Raw genomic sequence first — 20,255 nt, 5'->3', positions numbered from 1 at the left:
TTTGGATGATATGTTGTGTTCAAGGTTTCCAAAACCGTATCGCAATCAAGGATAAATTGTTTCTAAATAGAGCGTTTCACACTTGACCAAATCACCTCAGCTAATCAAAAGGGATGTGGAATGACTCCAATGTAGGATTGGAATCATGAGCAGGGCTGTTGCGGTGACCATATTACCACCACACCGGCGGTTACGAGTCATGAAGGCAGTCAAATTCCACGTGACCATTTAGTCACTGTAATTAGGCTTCTCCAAGCTCTGATGCTGTTGATGGTCATTAGTAGCCTACCAGACTTGCTAACTGCCTGGTACTCAGCACTCTATTGTCCCTCTAATACATTTTAGTCATTTAGCAGACGCTCTTATCCCGAGCGACTTACAGTTAGTGAGTGCATACATTTTCATACTGGCCCCCAGTGGGAAACAAACCCACAACCCTGGCGTTGCAAACGCTACACTCTGACAAAAATGCAAATGTGATCGAAAATCTAATCAAACACTTCATGAGAGCCCATGAGCTCATGTTGCGCAAATTTTTTTTTTCTTCAAAAATGCGTCTGCTCGACTAAAAAAATCTTGGTCGATCAACAGCCTATATCGTCAAGCCAGTTGACTAAATGGGGTCAGCCCTAGTTGCTATACATTCTACATTTTAAACACACATTTCCTTTGTTTGATTATCATAATGTTCAAAGATATTTTATGATTCAGAATTGCCATGGCAAAGAAAGTGTCTCAAAACACGTACAGTTCTGTATAAGCATAAATCTATGTACAAGTAGCCTGGTCTCAGATCTCTTTGTGCTATCATGTCAACTCCTTGTCATACCAAACATGTGTTTTGGTAGGATGACCGGTGCCCAGGCTAGTGTAAAATATTTTCAAAGACACCCCTCGGTCCTGTAATTTAAGATATGGATGCCACCTTAAAATGTTTATTTTACTACTTTTACAATTGTTACTGTCACACTACATTTCTGTATTGAAATGTAAGCGTGGTTCTGTTTTTCTCCACCAGGGGACGCGGTCTCCATGGCCTTCATGCAGTCCTACATAGAGGTGTCAGAATCCCTAGAAGGTAATGCATTAAAACATGCATTTGAATGGTTGATTCAGCAGTTCTCCTTTCAGTGTTCTATCAGTTTCTTGTACTTGAAGCAAAAGGGGTTCGGTGAGTTCCCTGATAATCTTGACAGTTAATCAATATGACCTTTTTTGACTCTGTCAATAAGACGAGTCCCACTAAGACCGTGTGGTGACCTTGTGGTCAATAAGACAATTTAGGCTCAGTCAATAGAACTATTTTCATCTGGTCCGTCAGATCAATGTCTGACTGTTGGCTACTTATGCCATTTTTTCTGTATATATTTGGTATCTGTTGACTGTATTTATTTGGCGTCTTCAGGAATGTCAGTTAACTGTATATGTAGCCTATCCAGTTGACATTATGCATGTCTGTCCCTCCATCTGTCTCGCTGTCTATCTATAAGACGCTGACGTCAGCAACGTGGAGCTGGCCGTGCTGGATTGTGGGGAGTGGACTGACGTGTGTGGCGCTCAGCAAATCAGCTCCTTTCCCACGGTCCGTCTGTACCGCCCACAGGAGCCTAGCCAGCCCTACCGAGGCATGCTGGGTACTGAGAGCCTGAACAGGTTCATCATGCTGTGAGTGACACCTCCACCAAATTTAAAATAGAACATATAGAATATTCTATTGTACTTATGGACATCTCCTTCATACTAGTCTTATGGGGCCTGTTCAGGTGGGTTCAGAGTTACAGAATGTTCAGCTAGAAATGTGTTGTGTACAGCAGATATATTGTTTACCCTCAAGGAAGGCCCAAAAAACCAAAGCTAGAACTACCTTCATTTACATGTTTTATTAAAGTCCATTATGTAGAAGAAGGGGGAAAAAAAGAGGATGGGAAGCGCTTCTGTTAGGATACAATGTTAGTCCATCTTTCAAGGTGCTCTAAGGTAAGGGGGTTAATTGGTTATTAACCCAAAAAATGATCAGGCTGTATTTTTTTTTTTACCAGGAAATGCGGCGGCTATTGTAGGCTTGGGCTGGCTTCATTTACTTGTTGTAATAATAATGGGACATACGGTAGTGTGTGCATACATGTTACCTTAATGCTTTGTTTACATGTTACCTTACTTTCTCAAATGTACCCTTTTCTGCACATTTGATCAATTTTGTCTTAAAACGGATGCATTCTTTCCTCCTTATCTGGAAGATGTGTGCTTTGTTGGGTCATAGCGTGACATGTTTTTGGAACCACTGTTCTAAAGGGTGCCAGCCCTTGTGACCATGTCTTTTTTTCATATAAAGATTTGAAAGAATTTTTGCGTTATTCAGACAGCTTAGAAAGAGCTGGGGAGAAAGATATCCAACCCCGGTCTGAGCGGTTGCCTACATGTGCTAAGACCACCAGACCATGGGGCCTGCACATCACCATGTCTGTCTTCTCTTTTGGTGTGTGACCCAGGAGTCGTCTGGTGTCACCTGTCCTCCTGTCCTCTCCCGATGAGGTGACATCATTCCTGGAGGGGGACCTGTACCAGCAGCATGCAGCTATTGCCCCTGTCACAGTACTGGGCCTGTTCAGCTCCACATCAGACGCAGGTAGCGTGTGTGGTGCGTGCGTGCGTGCGTTGTGTGTGGAGCCTATGGCATTGACGAATATAACAATCATTAATTTAAATGGAATTCTCTCTTGTCTCAGGTGTGTCCGTGTTCAAGGAAGCAGCAAAAGCACTCTGGGGAGAGACTATGGTCGGGCTGTTTGCTGACAGACGGGCAGAAAGATGGTACCGTGCCAATTTTGAAATCATGTGTTGTGTGTGTGTGTATCATACTGGAGGAATCTACCCCACAAGCTAGTTTAGGTGCAGGAAGATAAGAACTAAAGAAAGTAGTATTTCATTGATCCAAGTGTGTGGGGACTTCTTTTTTCAGTCTTCTCAAAGTGTATCATACGCCTAGGATATTTTTGCTTATTTTGGGGGGCAGAGAGCAGTTTTCAACCAATGATTGAGTTGTGCGAGTCTGCTGTAGAGCTCATCACTCCCCCTAACTGGGAGGGGGCTAAAGACAATTACTCGATGCCGACACATCTTTCTAGCTAAGTTACACGCTGAAGCTATGTTGCGCTTGGTGACCTCTGACTGTTTCATCCTAACATCGTTGGTGCCGACATGGATAACAATATCCCTATACCGTCTAGCACCATCTTCAGATTAGCCTTTACGTCGGTAGCCCTGTCCCCTGGTAAACAATGTATGATCGCTAGATGATTATTTTTAAGTGTAATATGGAGTCGCCAGTGACTAGGGTTTTGAATTTGTCCGAGCTGATGGTGGGAGGCTCAGACCCCGTAACGGGTGGAGGACAGACCTGAGAAGGATGACTAGTTGCTTAGTTGGGAAAACCGGTTGACAGTTTATATCGGCTGAGTGAGCATGCCGACCAGCATTTCTTTCCAGAAGCCATGAGAAAATTGTCCAGCTGCGGGGACTGTGCAGGGGGAGTAACACTACTGGCTGTATTTACTGGTGGCACAGATGCTGTATCCTCCTTTCCTACACTTCAATTGCCCTTGGCTAATGATTGCGTCTGAAGCCGAGCTTGCAACTCTGCTATCCTCACCATAAGGTGATGGTTCTCCTGTATATTATGAGGACTGCGACTGCAGTGAGAAGGCATCATGTTACTTAGCGGAGGTCCTGCAGATCTATGTCCAGATAAAGCGTTGAATTAAAAAAGGACAAAACTAAGACCTTGGTAAACTTGTTTAAATACAGAGTTTGATTAAATAGTTAAGACTAAAAATCAAAGGCCAAGTTTAGCAGGTAGCCAAGTAGCAACAAACAGTACAGCAGTACGGAGACAACACGGAAATGCGTTGGGTCACGTGAACCAACTAGACGGCAGATATTTCATGACAAAAATGTATGTACTAGTCTCACTTCGACTAATGGCGCTTGTACAGCGGCTGTGGGAAGAGTACATTACCAAATATTTCTCTTGAATAGGTTGCTTATTTGGGTATAGTCATATCCTTGTTATTCCAAGGACCAGTGCAAATTCAGTGGGTGTGGGCTCCCCTGGAAATGGTAAAAGATAGCTAACCACATCTCCCAGTCTTCTGGAGGGAAGGTACTGTATGGACCAGGAAGTGCTTGATGTCAGTACCACAGTGTGTGTATATGATGTGTGTTTGCACTAATAACTGTGTGTGTGGCAGATTTGAAAGAAGCTATATTTTCTTATTTTGTCATATAATGAGTATTGAAGTTCCTTCTGGGGGGGGGAGGGAGTGATTCTAATGTATTACTTCTGTTCTCAGGGCTGTAGAGCATTCTGTGACGCTGCCTGCCATTCTGGTGTCACGAGGACCTACAGGCCAAACTGAGGCTCATTCTCTCCACCTCACCATGCCGGACCAACTTGTCACACACATCCAGAGAGCACTACTGGATACATTTGTAAGTCTGTTTGTATCACAGGTTGACAGAAACCCCATCAAATGGATCAAAAAGCCTATTCCATCAAAACAAACCTTCACCAAACATTTGGATGGATATAGGCTTTTTGAACTATTTGAAAAACCTATTCCATCGTGTGTGTGTCGGTGCCTTCATGTGTACACATACTGTACGTGCAGACAGGGAGAAAGAGAGGGGCTATATATGGCCTGAGTTGATTAGTGGAATCAAGTGTGCAGTACTAGATCAAAAATGTACATCCCTTTGGGTCCCCAGGACCAGGATTTATGAAACACTTGCCTAAAAAAATGAAGGGGTACGCCAGTGTTTTCATACTAGGGTGTCTGTCTGTCCGTCTATACACGTGTTCATCTGTACAGCATCCTTCTAAAATCCGGTTTCATTCTAATATTTTTGGTCATTGTAATAATATGAATAGTTGAACCAGGATTAGTGTAACATATCTTCCTCTGAACAAAACAACATTTCTGAAGTCGTATCATGCAAACTGATTTATTTATATTAGAACAGTAAAAACTGTTTTGAAATGACCACATATCCGTAAGAAACAACAATTACTCACTACCAGATGAGACACAGATGCTGGTCTGCCAAGCTTGAGAAAATCCCAGAAAATGTTTTGACACACACACAAACCATTTGTCAACATTCCAAAAACTTTCCCATTATGATTTGGACTCATCTTATTTTACGAGTACTTAACAGAGTATTTACGGCAACCCTTCATGTGGCGAGGTAATTAGTGGTAACTCCATCAAGACTATTGTCTGAATGATGTGCCTCTATACTCCAGCATTTTGGATTTGAAATCAAATGTTTCATATGTGGCAATAGTACAGAATGTCACCTTTTTATTTGAGGGTATTTTCATATCTGTTTTACCGTTTAAAAAATGAAAGCACTTTATATATCTAGTCCTTCATATGACGAAGTCATTCGTATTTGGACAAATTCATTAGTGTATTAAATTAGTCAAAGTTTAGTATTTGGTCCCATATTACGTGCACGCTATGAATACATCAAACTTTTTGGGCAAAACATAATCCAAAACACAACTAAGACAAACCACAAATGCATCCAAGTTTGAAGAGTCAAGCTTGATGTAGTTATTGTGTGCAAGGAATATGGAACCAAATACTAAACTTTTTGACTACTGTCATACACAGTGCCTTCAGAAAGTATTCACACCCCTTGACTTTTCCCACATTTTGTTGTTACAAAGTGGGATTAAAATTGATTTGTCTTTTTTTGTTGTCAACGATCTATACAAAATACTCTGTCAAAGTGGAAGAAAAAGTCTAACATTTGAAAAAGAATAATGGAAAAATAAAATACTCAAACAGTATATCTTGATTAGGTAAGTATTCAACCCCCTGAGTCAATACATGAGGAATCACCTTTTTCAGCGATTACAGCTGTGAGTCTTTCTGGGTAAGTCTCTAAGAGCTTTGCACACCTGGATTGTACAATATTTGCACATTTATTATTTTTTTATATTCTTCAAGCTCTGCAAGTTGGTTGTTGATCATTGCTAGACAGCCATTTTCAAGTCTTGCCATAGATTTTCAAGAAGATTTAAGTCAAAACCAACTGGACCACTCAGGAACATTCTATGTTGTCTTGGTAAGCAACTTCAGTGTATATTTCGCCTTTGTTTTTTAGATTATTTACCTGCTGAAAGGTGAATTTGTTTCCCAGTGTCTGTTGGAAAGCAGACTGAACCAGGTTTTCCGCTAGGATTTTGCCTGTGCTTAGCTTTATTCTGTTTATTTTTTCATCATAAACTCCCTAGTCCATACTGATGACAAGCATACCCATAACATGATGCAGCCATGATCATGCTTGAAAATATGAAGAGTGGTACTCAGTAATGGGTTATGTTGGATTTGCCCCAAACAAAACGCCTTGTACTCAGGACATAAAGTTCACATTTTTTGCAGTTTTACTTTAGTGCCTTATTGCAAACAGGATGCATGTTTTGGAATATTTGTATTCTGTACAGGCTTCCTTTTCACTCTATCAATTAGGTTAGTATTGTGGAGTAACTACAATGTTTATTCATCCTCAGATTTCTCCTATCACAGCCTATCCTATTTAATCTCTGTAAGTCACCATCGGCCTCATGGTGAAATCCCTGAGCAGTTTCCTTCCTCGGCAACTGAGTTAAGGATGCCTGTATCTTTGTAGTGACTGGGTGTATTGATACACCATCCAAAGTGTAATTAATAACTTCACCATTCTCAAAGAGATATTCAATGTCTGTTTTGTTTTTTTGTGAGGCATTGGAAAACCTCCTTGGTCTTTTGTGGTTGAATCTGTGTTTGAAATTCACTGCTCAACTGAGGGATCTTACAGATAATTGTATGTGGGGTACAGAGATGAGGTAGTCATTCATAAATCACACTATTAAACACTATTGCACAGAGTCCAAGCAACCTATGTGACTTGTTAAGCAAATTTTTACTCCTGAACCTATTTAGGCTTACCACTCAAGACATTTCAGCTTTTCATGTTTTATTAATTTGTAAAAATGTAGTAATACATAATTCCACTTTTCCATTCTGGGGGTATTGTGGGTAGGCCAGTGACAAATCTAAATTTAATCATTTTTAAATTCAGGCTGTAACACAACAAAATGTGGAAAAAGTCAAGGGGTATGAATACTTTCTGGAGGCACTGTGTGAATTTGTCCAAATACTTATGACTTCTTCAAATGGGGGGACTAGATACAAATGCTTTTAATTTAATTTCTAAACGATAAAACAGCTGACGTTCTGTACTGTCGCTTAATATGAAACATTCTGGAGAATAGCCAAATAAAATGTTTTATCTTCACTGTCCAAATACGAATGAAGGAGTGTATTTGGTAATGTAATACTACAGAGTACGTTGTGAATGAGCAAATGGAGACAAGCGTTGTAGCGACATGTTCCTCTACTTTTCATAGGTAGTTGGTTTTATAAATGCGTGTTACAGAATGTCTTAATGTAATATTCTTAATCTTTTTAAATTAAAATGTTCTCATACATTGAGTGTTAATCAGAGATATAGAGTGCCTTGCAAAAGTATTCATACCTCTTGGATTTCTTCACATGGTATTATTACAAAGTGTGATTTAAAATGTATTTAATTTCTTTTAAAGTGTCAATGTACACAATACTCTGTCGAAGTGGGCACATACATTTAAAAAAAATAAGATTCATAGAAATTAAATAACTAAAATATAGTCGTTGCATAAGTATTCATCTCCCTTAGTCAATATATGTTAGAAACACAGTTTGGCAGCGACTACAGCTGTGTCTTGGGTAAGTCTGAATGCTTTACACACCTGGATTGTGCAATATTAGACATTTTTTAAAAATACACAGAGTTGAAGTCGGAAGTTTACATACACTTATGTTGGAGTCATTAACTCGTTTTTCAACCACTCCACACATTTCTTGTCATCAAACTATAGTTTTGGCAAGTCGGTTAGGACATCTACCTTGTGCATGACACAAGTAATTTTTCCAACAATTGTTTACAGACAGATTATTTCACTTATAATTCACTGTATCACAATTCCAGAGGGTTTACATACACTAAGTTGACTGTGCCTTTAAACAGCTTGGAAAATTCCAGAAAATGATGTCATGGCTTTAGAAGCTTCTGAAAGGCTAATTGACATCATTTGAGTCAATTGGAGGTGTACCTGTGGCTGTATTTCAATGCCTACCTTCAAACTCAGTGCCTCTTTGCTTGACATCATGGGAAAATCAAAAGAAATCAGCCAAGACCTCAGAAAACAAATTGTAGACCTCCACAAGTCTGGTTCATCCTTGGGAGCAATTTCCAAATGCCTGAAGGTACCACGTTCATCTGTACAAACAATAGTACGGAAGTATAAACACCATGGGACCACACAGCCGTCATACCGCTCAGGAAGGAGACGCGTTCTGCCTCCTATAGATTAACGTACTTTGGTGCGAAAAGTGCAACTCAATCCCAGAACAACAGCAAAGGACCTTTGTGAAGATGCTGGAGGAGACGGGTACAAAAGTATCTATATCCACAGTAAAACGAGTCCTATATCGACATAACCTGAAAGGCCACTCTGCAAGGTAGAAGCCACTGCTCCAAAACCGCCATAAAAAAGCCAGACTACGGTTTGCAACTGCACATGGGGACAAAGATCGTACTTTTTGGAGAAATGTCCTCTGGTCTGATGAAACAAAAATATAGCTCTTTGCCCATAATGACCATTGTTATGTTAGGAGGAAAAGGGGGGGACGCTTGCAAGCCGAAGAACACCATCCCAACCGTGAAGCACGGGGGTGGCAGCATCATGCTGTGGGGGTGCTTTGCTGCAGGAGGGACTGGTGCACTTCACAAAATAGATGGCATCATGAGGAAGGAAAATTGTGGCTATATTGAAGCAACATCTCAAGACATCAGTCAGGAAGTTAAAGCTTGGTCGCAAATGGGTCTTCCAAATTGTTACGTGAATTATTTAACAAACTATTTCAGTGTCACTGTGCGTCTCCCAAAAGGTTGTAAGTCTTTTGGGATTTAAGTAACGGACAGAGTCCCGGTCTGCATAGTCAGAGATTTATTCATTGAGAATTCTGCCATCACAATTTCAGAGTCCATCTTTTATACTCATACGTCATACAAAAAATCCCTCCTCTCTGTAGGCGGGCTGTAGTTTTCCACTTTAAAACTGCTCTCCTGACCATCAGTTCACACACACACATACATTTACATTTTAGTCATTTAGCAGACGCTCTTATCCAGAGCGACTTACAGGAGCAATTAGGGTTAAGTGCCTTGCTCAAGGGCACATTTACGTCATTTAGCAGACGCTCTTATCCAGAGCGACTCACAAATTGGTGCATTCACCCTATAGCCAGTGGGATAACCACTTTACAATTTTTTTTTGGGGGGGTAGAAGGATTACTTTAATATACACACACACACACACACTTTCAAGCCTAACAGTATCTCTCCTCCCTAAATTCCTCAGTTATCTTGGTTTCTCAGTTGCCTGTAGACAGTTCTCCTTGTCCTTTGTTGTCTGGCCTAACTCTTACTCACATTGCTAAATAGTAGCACAATGTCATAATCTTTACTGGTCCTACACTCACACATTACCAGGTAGTAGATTCTAACACATCTCACACAGTTTCAGAGTGTAATAATTAGTCACTACTAAGAAAGTACTAATCATACTTAAAACAAGAACATTTCACAACTATAAGGGTGGAACATTTAGTCATTTACTTTTAACCTGTATATATTTTAATTCCTATCACAAATCGACAATGACACCAAGCATACTTCCAAATTTGTGGCAAAATGGCTGAAGGACAACAAAGTGACCTCAATCCTGACCTCAATCCTATAAAAAATGTGTGGGCAGAACTGAAAAAGCGTGTGCGAGCAAGGAGGCCTACAAACCGGACTCCGTTACACCAGCTCTGTCAGTAGGAATGGGCCAAAATTCACCCAACTTATTGTGGGAAGCTTGTGGAAGGCTACCCGACACGTTTGACCGACGTTAAACAATTTTAGGTAATGCTACCAAATACTAATTGAGTGTATGTAAACTTCTGACCCACTGGGAATGTGATGAAAGAAATAAAAGCTGAAATAAATCATTCTCTACTATTATTCTGACATTTCACATTCTTAAAATAAAGTGGTGATCCTAACTGACCTAAGACAGGGAATGTTTTACTTGGATTAAATGTCAGGAATTGTGAAAAACTGAGTTTAAATGTATTTGGCTAAGGTGTATGTAAAACTTCCGACTTCAACTGTGTGTGTGTGTATACACTACCGTTCAAAAGTTTGGGGTCACTTAGACATTTCCTTGTTTAAAACAAAAACAAGTCCATTTAAAATAACATCAAATTGATCAGAAATACAGTGTAGACATACATACATACATACATTCTTCAAGCTCTGTGACGACGTTGGATCATGGCTAGATGGCAATTTTCAAGTCTTGCCATAGATTTTCAAGCAGATTTAAGTCAAAACTGTAACTTGGCCACTTGGGAACATTCACTGTTCTTGGTAAACAACTCCTGTGTAGGTTTGTCCTGTTGAAAGGTGAATTCCTCTCCCAGTGTAAAGCAGACTGAAGCAGGTTTTCCTCTAGGATTTTGCCTGTGTTTAGCTCCGTCCCGTTTATTTTAATCCTGGAAAAACTCCACAGTATTTTCTGATATCAAGAATACCCATCCCATGATTCAGCCACCACCATGCTTGAAAATAAGGATGCAGTTATTCAGTGGTGTGTTGTGTTGAATTTGCCCCAAACGTAAGGCTTTGCATTTAGGCCAAAAAGTGTATTCCTTTGCATTTTTTTTTTTTTTCAGTATTACTTTAGTGCCTTGTTGCATACAAGATGCATGTTTTGGAATATTTTTTTCACTCTGTCATTATTGTGGAGTCACTACAATGTTGATCCATCCTCAGTTTTCTACCATCACAGCCATTGAACTCTAACTGTTTTAAAATCACCAATGGCCTCATTGTAACATCCTTGAGCCGTTTCACTCCTGTCCTGCAGCTCAGTTAAGAAGGACGACTGCATCTCTGTCTGGGTAGTATAATGCATAATGTATTAACTTGACCATGCTTAAAGAGATATTCAATGACTGATGTGTTATTGTTACCAATCACTGCCCTTCTTTGAGGCTTTCGAAAAGCTCCCTGGTCTTTGTAGTTGAATCTGTGCTTGAAATTCAATACTTGACTGAGGGACCTTACAGATTTGTATGAATGGGGGACAGAAGAAGGGTTAGTCATTCAAAAATAATTTCAACCCCTATTATGTCACACGAGTGAGTCCATGTAACTTATGTGATTTGTTAAGCCAAATTTGACTCCTGAACTAATTTACGCTTGCCTAAACAAAGGGGCTGAATACCTGTGCAACGACTCTTTTTATTTTTTAATTTTATTTTTTAAATATCTTTCAAAATGTTCTAATTTCTTCCACTTTGACTGAGTATTTTGAGTAGATTGTGGACAAAAAAATTACAAATCAATTTTAATCCCACTTTGTAACAAAATAAAATGTGAAGAAATCCAAGCAGTCTGAATACTTTACAAGACACTGTATATATCATTGATCACCTTTTTTCGCTGTCTCTACCCCTTCCAGCCGGAATTGACAGTGGAGAACCTGCCCCTGTATCTGGAGCTAAAGAAACCCCTCCTGCTGCTGTTTGTGGGAGAAGAAGATGAGGAGAGGGGGAGGAAAGGGAACAAGGGAGTATTGGAGGATATGAGGAGTCTGCTGAACACAGGATGGTTCAAGCCCTACCTGCCCTGCTGGATCCACCTGTATGTACCGGAGTATTAAGTTTCCCACATCAATTAAGGTTTAGGTTTCAGAGTTTCAGGAACACAAAGTTCAGGGCAAGGCAGCCATAGCCCAACTATGTGACTGAAAGGTTTAGTTCTAGTGTCATTGGCATTAAACGTACGTCATTGTCTTTATCTTGTCCTCCACATTTCAATATACTGTTTCAAGGCAAAATATGATTCAGAATTGGGGTTTTATAATGCCGTTGTCTTTTCAACTCCAATTTTCATGAACTGGTTTTTCTTTTATCTCAACGTTTTGAATTGAATCTCAGCTCATTGACTGAGTCATGGTTGGATGGAAAAACCGGTGGATGCAGGGTGTATTTTGGTGTTGATGGGTGTCTTGTGTGTTCCAGGGGTCGCACCCCTGCAGGTAAGGCTGTCCTGGAGGCATACCTGGGTTCCCTGCCCCTGCTTCCTGCCCTGGTGCTCTCCCAGCTTGCTGCAGGAGGAGAGGTCTTCCACTACCCCGCTGGCAGACCCCTAATGGTACAGCCCATTCTGCAGTGGCTGCAGAGAGTGGAGGATGGTGAAGAACCACCTGCAGGTATGGGTGGGGGGTTTAAGTACTTTTCTTTGTACAGTGTCTCCCCTTGATTTACATACTTGACACTGGCAGTGACCAAAATGACTACTGAACACTAGTTGTAGAAATGAGTTTATCAGCAAAGAACAATCAGTTAACTTTCAACTTGTACTTTGCATCCCCCTATGGAAGTGCACTGTATGATGATTGACGAATGCTGCATTTGCACCTGTAGTTTCTGGCCTTTTAAGGGGCACACAAAGCTCTGCTGCCATGGCTGCAAGTTGAAGGCTCTGACTACCAGCTCCTATTTGCATGTTCCCAGTCCCACATCAGTTCATTCATTCACCTCTGTCTATATATATTTATATATATATTTATTATTATTATATTATTATTATTATTATTATTACTAGTGTATTTAAATGTTGTGCTATACAGCTGTGGAAAAAATTAAGAGACCACTGCAAATTTTTCTTGAATCAGCATCTCTACATATGGCTTCCATTCCAGTGTCTGTTGAATTCCAACACAGGCACACCTCATTCTACTGAATTAGGTACTGATTAAGTGATCACCTGAACCAAATCTTATTTAACGAGGAGAAGTATAAAAACCACTGCTGTGGTCATCACTATCCTCTTGCAATAGGACCAGCTGGATGGCAAAAACAGTGCTAATAGTACCTCAAAAGTAATATTAATCAAAATGTCAAAAGAGTTGAAAAGGAAAGTTTTGAGTGAGGAAAAGAAGGGTTCAATTCTGGCTTTACTGGCAGAGGGATACAGTGAGCGTCAGGTTGCTTCCATCCTTAAAATTTCAAAGACGGCGGTTCATAAGAACAAGGTCAAGCAGCAGATATTGGGGACAACAAAGCTACAGACCGGCAGAGGGCGAAAATTACTACTGACCGGGATGACCGCCAACTCATTCGAATGTCACTCAACAACCGTAGGATGACATCAAGTGACCTACAAAAAGAATGGCAAACGGCAGCTGGGGTGAAGTGCACGTCGAGGATGGTTCGAAACAGGCTCCTAGGGGCAGGGCTGAAGTCGTGCAAAGCTAGAAAAAAGCCCTTCGTCAATGAGAAGCAAAGAAGAGCCAGGCTGAGGTTTGCAAAAGACCATAAGGATTGGACTGTAGAGGACTGGAATAAGGTAATCTTCTCTGGTGAGTCCAATTTTCAGCTTTACCCAACACCTGGTCGTCTAATGGTTAGATGGAGACCTGGAGAGGCCTACAAGCCATAGTGTCTCGCACCCACTGTGAAATTTGGTGGAGGATCAGTGATGATCTGGGGGTGCTTCAGCAAGGCTGGAATTGGGCAGATTTGTCTTTGTGAAGGACGCATGAATCAAACCACGTACAAGGTTGTCCTGGAAGAAACCTTGCTTCCTTTTGCTCTGACATTGTTCCCCAACTCTGAGGATTGGTTTTTCCAGCAGGAGAATGCGCCACGCCACACAGCCAGGTCAATCAAGGTGTGGATGGAGGACCACCAGATCAAGACCCTGTCATGGCCAGCCCAATCTCCAGACCTGAACCCCATTGAAAACTTCTGGAACGTGATCAAGAGGAAGATGGAGGGTCACAAGCCATCAAACAAAGCCGAGCTGCTTGAATTTTTGCGCCAGGAGTGGCACAAAGTCACCCAACATCAATGTGAAAGACTGGTGGAGAGCATGCCAAGACGCATGAAAGCTGTGATTGAAAATCAGGGTTATTCCACCAAATATTGATTTCTGAACTCTTCCTAAGTTAAAACATTAGTATTGTGTTTAAAAATGAACATGAACTTATTTTCTTTGCATTATTCAATGTCTGACAACACAACATATTTTTTGTTATTTTGATAAGTTGTCATTTTCTGCAGATAAATGCTCTAAATGACAATATTTTTATTTGGAATTTGGGAGAAATGTTGTCAGTAGTTTATAGAATAAAACAGTGTTATTTTTACCCAAACACATACCTATAAATAGTAAAACCAGAGAAACTGATAATTTTGCAGTGGTCTCGCATATCACAACAAGAGAGACAACACTACATAAAGAGACCTAAGACAACAACATAGCATGGCAGCAACACATGACAACACAGCAAGGTAGCAACCCAACATGAAATCAACATGGTAGGGTAGCAACACAACATGGCAGCAGCACAACATGTAGCAGCACAAGACATGGTACAAACATTATTGGCCACAGACAACAGCACAAAGGGCAAGAAGGTAGAGACAACAATACATCACGCGAAGCAGCCACAACTGTCAGTAAGAGTGTCCATGATTTGAGTCTTTGAATGAAGAGATGGCGATAAAACTGTCCAGTTTTGAGTGTTTTTTTTGCACCTCGTTCCAGTCGCTAGCTGCAGCGAACTGGAAAGAGGAGCGACCCAGGGATGTGTGAGTGCTTTGGGGACCTTTGACAGAATGTGACTGGCAGAACGGGTGTTGTATGTGGAGGATGAGGGCTGCAGTAGGTATCTCAGATAGGGGAGAGTGAGGCCTAAGAGGGTTTTGTAAATAAGCATAAACCAGTGGGTCTTGCTATGGGTATACAGAGATGACCAGTTTACAGAGGAGTATAGAGTGCAGTGATGTATCCTATAATGAGCACTGGTGGCAAATCTGATGGCCGAATGGTATAGAACATTTAGCCGCTCGAGAGCACCCTTACCTGCCTATCTATAAATTACGTCTCCGTAATCTAGCATGGGTAGGATGGTCACCTGAATCAGGGTTAGTTTGGCAGCTGGGGTGAAAGAGGAGCGATTACGATAGAGGAAACCAAGAGCGTGGGGCCTAGGATCGAGCCTTGGGGTACTCCCTTGGTGACAGGCAGTGGCTGAAATAGCAGATGTTCTGACTTTATACACTGCACTCTTTGAGAGAGATAGTTAGCAAACCAGGCCAAAGACCCCTCAGACACCAATACTCCGTAGCCGGCCGACAAGGATAGAATGGTCTACCGTATCAAACGCTTTGGCCAAGTCAATAAAAATAGCAGCACCACATTGCTTAGAATCAAGGGCAATGGTGACATCATTTAGGACCTTTTTAAGGTTGCCAGTGACACATCCATAACCTGAGAGGAAACCAGGTTGCATACCAGAGAGAATACTATAGACATCAAGAAAGCCAGTCAGCTGAATATTGACAAGTTTTTCCAACACTTTTGATAAATAGGGAAACATTTTAATTGGCCTATAGCAGTTAGGATCAGCTTGATCTCCCCCTTTAAATAAAGGACGCACCGTGGCTGCCTTCAAAGGAATGGGAACCTCCCCAGAGAGGAGAGACATGTTAAAAAGGTCAGAGACCGGCTTGGTGATAAAAGGGGCTGCAACCTTAAAGAAGAAAAGTTCTAAACCATCTGGCCCAGATGGTTTTTTGGTGTCAAGTTTTAAGGAGCTCCTTTAGCACCTCGGACTCCGTGACCGCCTGCAGGGAGAAACTTTGTAGCGGGGCAGGGGGAAAAGAGGGAGGAGCATCAGGGCTAGTCGCTTTAAAAGGACTGGGAGATGAGGAAATGTTGGACTGGCAAGGAGGCATGGCTGAGTCAAATAGGAATCCTGACTTAATGAAGTGGTGATTTAAAGAGCTCAGCCATGTGCTCTTTGTCAACCACATCAGCAACATTAAGGGACATGGGCAGCTGTGAGGAGGAGGGTTTATTCTCCAGGTCTTTAACCGTTTTCCAGAACTTCTTAGGGTTAGACCCACAGAGAGAACTGCTCCTTAAAGTAACTAGCTTTAGCCTTCCGGATAGCCTGAGTGCACTTATTTCTCATTTGCCTGAATGAGAGCCAGTCCGCCTGAGTAAGCGTGTGCCGAGCCTTTCGCCAATGGAATTCTTGAGGTGGAGTAACTCTGCCAGATCACGGTCGAACCAGGGGCTGAACCAGTTTTTTTTATTCTCATTTTCTTAAATGGGGGCGTGTTTGTTAAAAATACCACTGAAAATATAAAAAAAGAAGGTCCAAGCATCATCGATAGAGGGGATCAAGCTGATTCTATACCAATTTACAGGGGCCAGGTCATGAAGGAAGGCTTGCTCATTCAAGTTTTTAGCAAGCTTCTATGACAAATCAGGACAGGTCGTTTCACTGAGTAGCCATTACGAACACAGGCTGTAAAACAGTGATCACTAAGGTCATTACAGAACACCAGACTGATACCTATCAGGATTATTTGTGAGGATAACATCAAGGAGAGTAGCCTTTTCTGGGTGTTTGGAGTCATACCTTGTGGGATTGGTAATAATCTGATAAAGATTTAGTGAGTCCCATTGCTTTAGGACTTGATCAGGTGGTTTAAACATGTCCCAGTTTAGGTCACCTAGCAGGACAAATTCAGACTTAGTGTAAGGGGCCAGGAGAGAGCTTAGGGCAGGTAGGGTACAGGCCGGTGCTGATGGTGGACGATAACACCCAGCAACAGTCAACAAAGGGCTATTTGAAAGCGTAATGGTTAAAACCAGCAAATCAAATTGTTTGGGGACAGACTTGGTGGAGACAACCGAGCACTGAAGGTGTTCCTTGGTAAAGATTGCTACTCCACCACCTTTGGAAGATCTGTCTTGCCGAAAAAGGTTATAACCAGAAAGGTTAACATCAGTGTTCAAAACACTCTTTCTTAACCACGTCTCAGTAATACATCTGGATTGGAGCTGTGAACCCACACTTTTAATTGATCAATTTTAGGTAATAAGCTTCTTGTGTTAATGTGCAGAAAGCCCAGGCTTTTACGAGAGCAGATATCAGTGAAGCAGATATGAGCACAAGTCAGAATTGGGACTAGCAACAGTAGATGGGCCAGGGTGTACATGCACATTTCCAGATATCATCAGCAGTAATACAATCGGCATTTGAATGTGCATCAGATGGCAACAAGATCATATTGTACAGCAATTTCATCAGGTAACATGAATACAAAGCCGGCGAGTGGTGGTTAGAATAGGAATCCAAGAGACCGTGTAACCAATAGAGAGTAAGAGTCCCGAGTGTGGGAACAGTCTGTCCGTCCCACGGGCGGGTAAACAAGCAAGGTCATAGTCAACAATGCAAATATCATAAAGCACAATAAATAAATATAACGACTTGTGGCTATCCATCGTAAGTACAGAGTCACTCGCCCCAACAGAGCGTGTGTGCTGGAGGCGAGCGAAAGCTCGGGAGAGAGGGGGGAGTGTGGCGGGGGTACCTGTACCAGACAGGGGAAGACATGCCAGGACAGATGGTGAACAGATTGCCAGGTGGAATCCAAGCAGCTGTGCAGCAGGCAATGGGGGTAGGTGTCACACCCACTTGGGATAAACTTTTTTGGGAGGCAGATTCCTTGTAGAAGATCCCAGCTAGCTACGTCCAAACAAAGTTGTCCTGTGGCTATTGTATTTTTTAGCGCGCGAGGAGGATATCTTCTGATGTTATCAAAGCAAAAATATTGTTTCTTATTGAGGTAATTTACAATTGAAGTGTCCTGGCTGCATATCAGTTCAAAATGGAGTTGAATCCAGGGGGTACTGTATTGTAATGACCTGTGCACAGCAGGAGGGGGCTTCAAAGGCCTCTGCAATTGGGTGGGGTAGGCTTGAACTCTCCTGCCATTGTTGGGCTCAAGGGCTTTGACACCTCACACCTCAAGGGCTTTGACACCTCTGTGCTAATTGAAGTAGCAGTCAGATCTGTTTGGTAGCCTAAGTTAAGCTTGATAGCCTTAACTTAGCATTCAGTCCTTATAAAGTGAAATATATCATTGTAATGCATTTTTCTTCTTGGCTTTAAAAGAAACTTCAGACTAAACATTACTAACTCAGTTCCAGGTTGGATGGTGTTTTCAGGTTTCTGTTTGTGAGAGCATTTTCTTTATAGTTTGGAAATAAGAATCTTTGGCAGTAGGAATCCTTCCAGGTAATTTTGTCCAAAATCAGGTTGTAGGTTTTGATTTGGAGTGACTGTTATGTTGTGGAGGGTAGTATCCTGTATATGTCCCTGCTGAAAAATCAAAGTTTATCTAACTCTAAATCTATCTTTTTTTTTTAAACATGATGAAAAATGTGGGTGCTCGTCTGCCTGCCTCTCGCTCTCTCTGCATCTCCTTCTGGATGATAGCGGGGTGAACAGGCAGTGGCTCGGGTGGTTGATGTCCTTGATGATCTTTTTGGCCTTCCTGTGACATCGGGTGCTGTATGTGTCTTGGAGGGCGGGTAGTATGCCCCTGGTAATGCGTTCGGCAGACCGCACCACCCTCTGGAGAGCCCTGCGGTTGCAGGCGGTGCAGTTGCCGTACCAGGTGGTGATACAGCCCGACAGGATGCTCTCAATTGTGCATCTGTAAAGGTTTGTGAGGGTTTTAGGTGCCAAGCTGAATTTCTTCAGCCTTAATGACTCCAACCTAAGTGTATGTAAACTTCCGACTTCAACTGTATTTGCTTTTTTTAATGCCAATTGAGACTTTGCCAAGAGTCTAATCTCAGATGGCTGTGGCCTGTCTGCCTGCCTGTGTGTTGTACCACACAGCTCCACCTGTCACTACCATTCATGAGATCACCACCTCTATTCATTCATTCAAACCTCTTTCTCCAGTACCTTTTTGAGCTAATCCAATCGCTTTTTTTTTTTTTTTTTTGGCAGATTTAGAATTGTGTGTGTGACAGACTGTTGATACCTTGCTGGTTTCTGCCCAAAATGCACACTCATCGACAAACCTCCAAGGACTAGGTGGTCAGGTTTTTCTTTCAGGTATTCTGCTTCTAGTGACTGAGGGAGGTGAGGTGAAGGAGGTAGAGGGAGAAGGAGGGTTTTTGCCAATGTCTGAGCACCTTCATTGTTGTTTTCTCCCCTCACTTCTCAGCAGCAGTATCAGCTTCCAATCCACTTCCTCTGTCTCTGGAGGGAACTGTATCTCGTAATTGTGTCTGATGGTTGCCAGTTATAGTCCTGAATCATCATACCGAACTCACAATAGATTGAGGTTATTTTCAGGCTAAAGAACCTCAATCTGGTTTGTGTTCATTAGGCACCAAACAGAAGAAAACGGACTGAAACAGGGAGGGCCTATCTGGAGTTGTTCAATAAGAAACGCTTGTTTTCGTTTTCTGTTGCAAAATGTTTTAATGTTTTGCATTGCGTGCACCACCCTGCGCTTTCTCTATGTCCGGAGAAGCACATCATTCGTCAACTTGAAGTGTTGACGTTTAGACTTTATGTTTTTTCTTTTCTGGAGCTGACTCGAGTTTGTATTCATCTATCATAATCAGAAACCCTATAGACATCAATTACAGTGGTTCAGTAATATGGTTGTGTTAAACTGACGGAAAGGTAAATTGACTGTTAGGACTTCTTGTGATACTCATGCGTCTATAACAAGCTTACTGTATCTAACATTTGATATGGGTTTTGATCCGTATTAAAATTTAGTTCAGTTACGAAATGTGTAAATATCGTTTAGAGAATCATACTTGGAAGAACTTCATTTTTAGCTGCGCTAAATCAATTAAATCTAGACTATTCTGTACACAACATTGCAGATAGAGCTGCAATGTCTAGAGCTAACACTACTGCCAATTCCACAGACTGTGAACCAGTCTGCTCTACACAATATATTTCGGTCTGGACGTTTGGTGACATTTCACCCTCCCGAACAAATCCGAGGTCTTCCCACCAAACTACTCGTATTTACCAGAGGGATCTAAACCCATTTGATTATGACTCCTCCTTTCAAGCTCGACCAGGCGATAATGCACACAACCTGTTCATATATCTTGGCTTCTCCTCATTTATGTGTAATTCAAAACAGACCCATTGTCTCAGTCTGAGTATATGACATTTACAGTTGCTTTCAAAGGCAAGCCCAGTC

The 20,255-nt window shown here is 41.6% G+C and overlaps 1 protein-coding gene across 3 annotated transcripts in view; it reads left to right on the top strand.

The window, feature by feature from the left end:
* txndc16 (thioredoxin domain containing 16) overlaps positions 1 to 20,255 on the top strand; it is a 68,209-nt gene that overhangs the window by 15,701 nt on the left and 32,253 nt on the right. For all 3 annotated transcript variants that reach the window (XR_005995389.2, XM_041848312.2, XM_041848310.2), the window contains exons 12-18: positions 1,019 to 1,078; positions 1,491 to 1,665; positions 2,490 to 2,626; positions 2,727 to 2,811; positions 4,350 to 4,488; positions 11,663 to 11,844; positions 12,225 to 12,415. Coding sequence is in view for 2 of the 3 variants with exons in the window: in XM_041848312.2 (XP_041704246.2) it covers positions 1,019 to 1,078; positions 1,491 to 1,665; positions 2,490 to 2,626; positions 2,727 to 2,811; positions 4,350 to 4,488; positions 11,663 to 11,844; positions 12,225 to 12,415 (969 nt within the window). In the remaining variant the exon portion in view is untranslated. The remainder of the gene's footprint in view (positions 1 to 1,018; positions 1,079 to 1,490; positions 1,666 to 2,489; positions 2,627 to 2,726; positions 2,812 to 4,349; positions 4,489 to 11,662; positions 11,845 to 12,224; positions 12,416 to 20,255) is intronic.

This window comes from Coregonus clupeaformis, chromosome 34, assembly GCF_020615455.1.
Source record: "Coregonus clupeaformis isolate EN_2021a chromosome 34, ASM2061545v1, whole genome shotgun sequence".
Lineage (NCBI taxonomy): Eukaryota > Metazoa > Chordata > Actinopteri > Salmoniformes > Salmonidae > Coregonus > Coregonus clupeaformis.
Note: the sequence above shows the minus strand (reverse complement) of the source record. Positions and strands in the feature narration are given on the sequence as shown.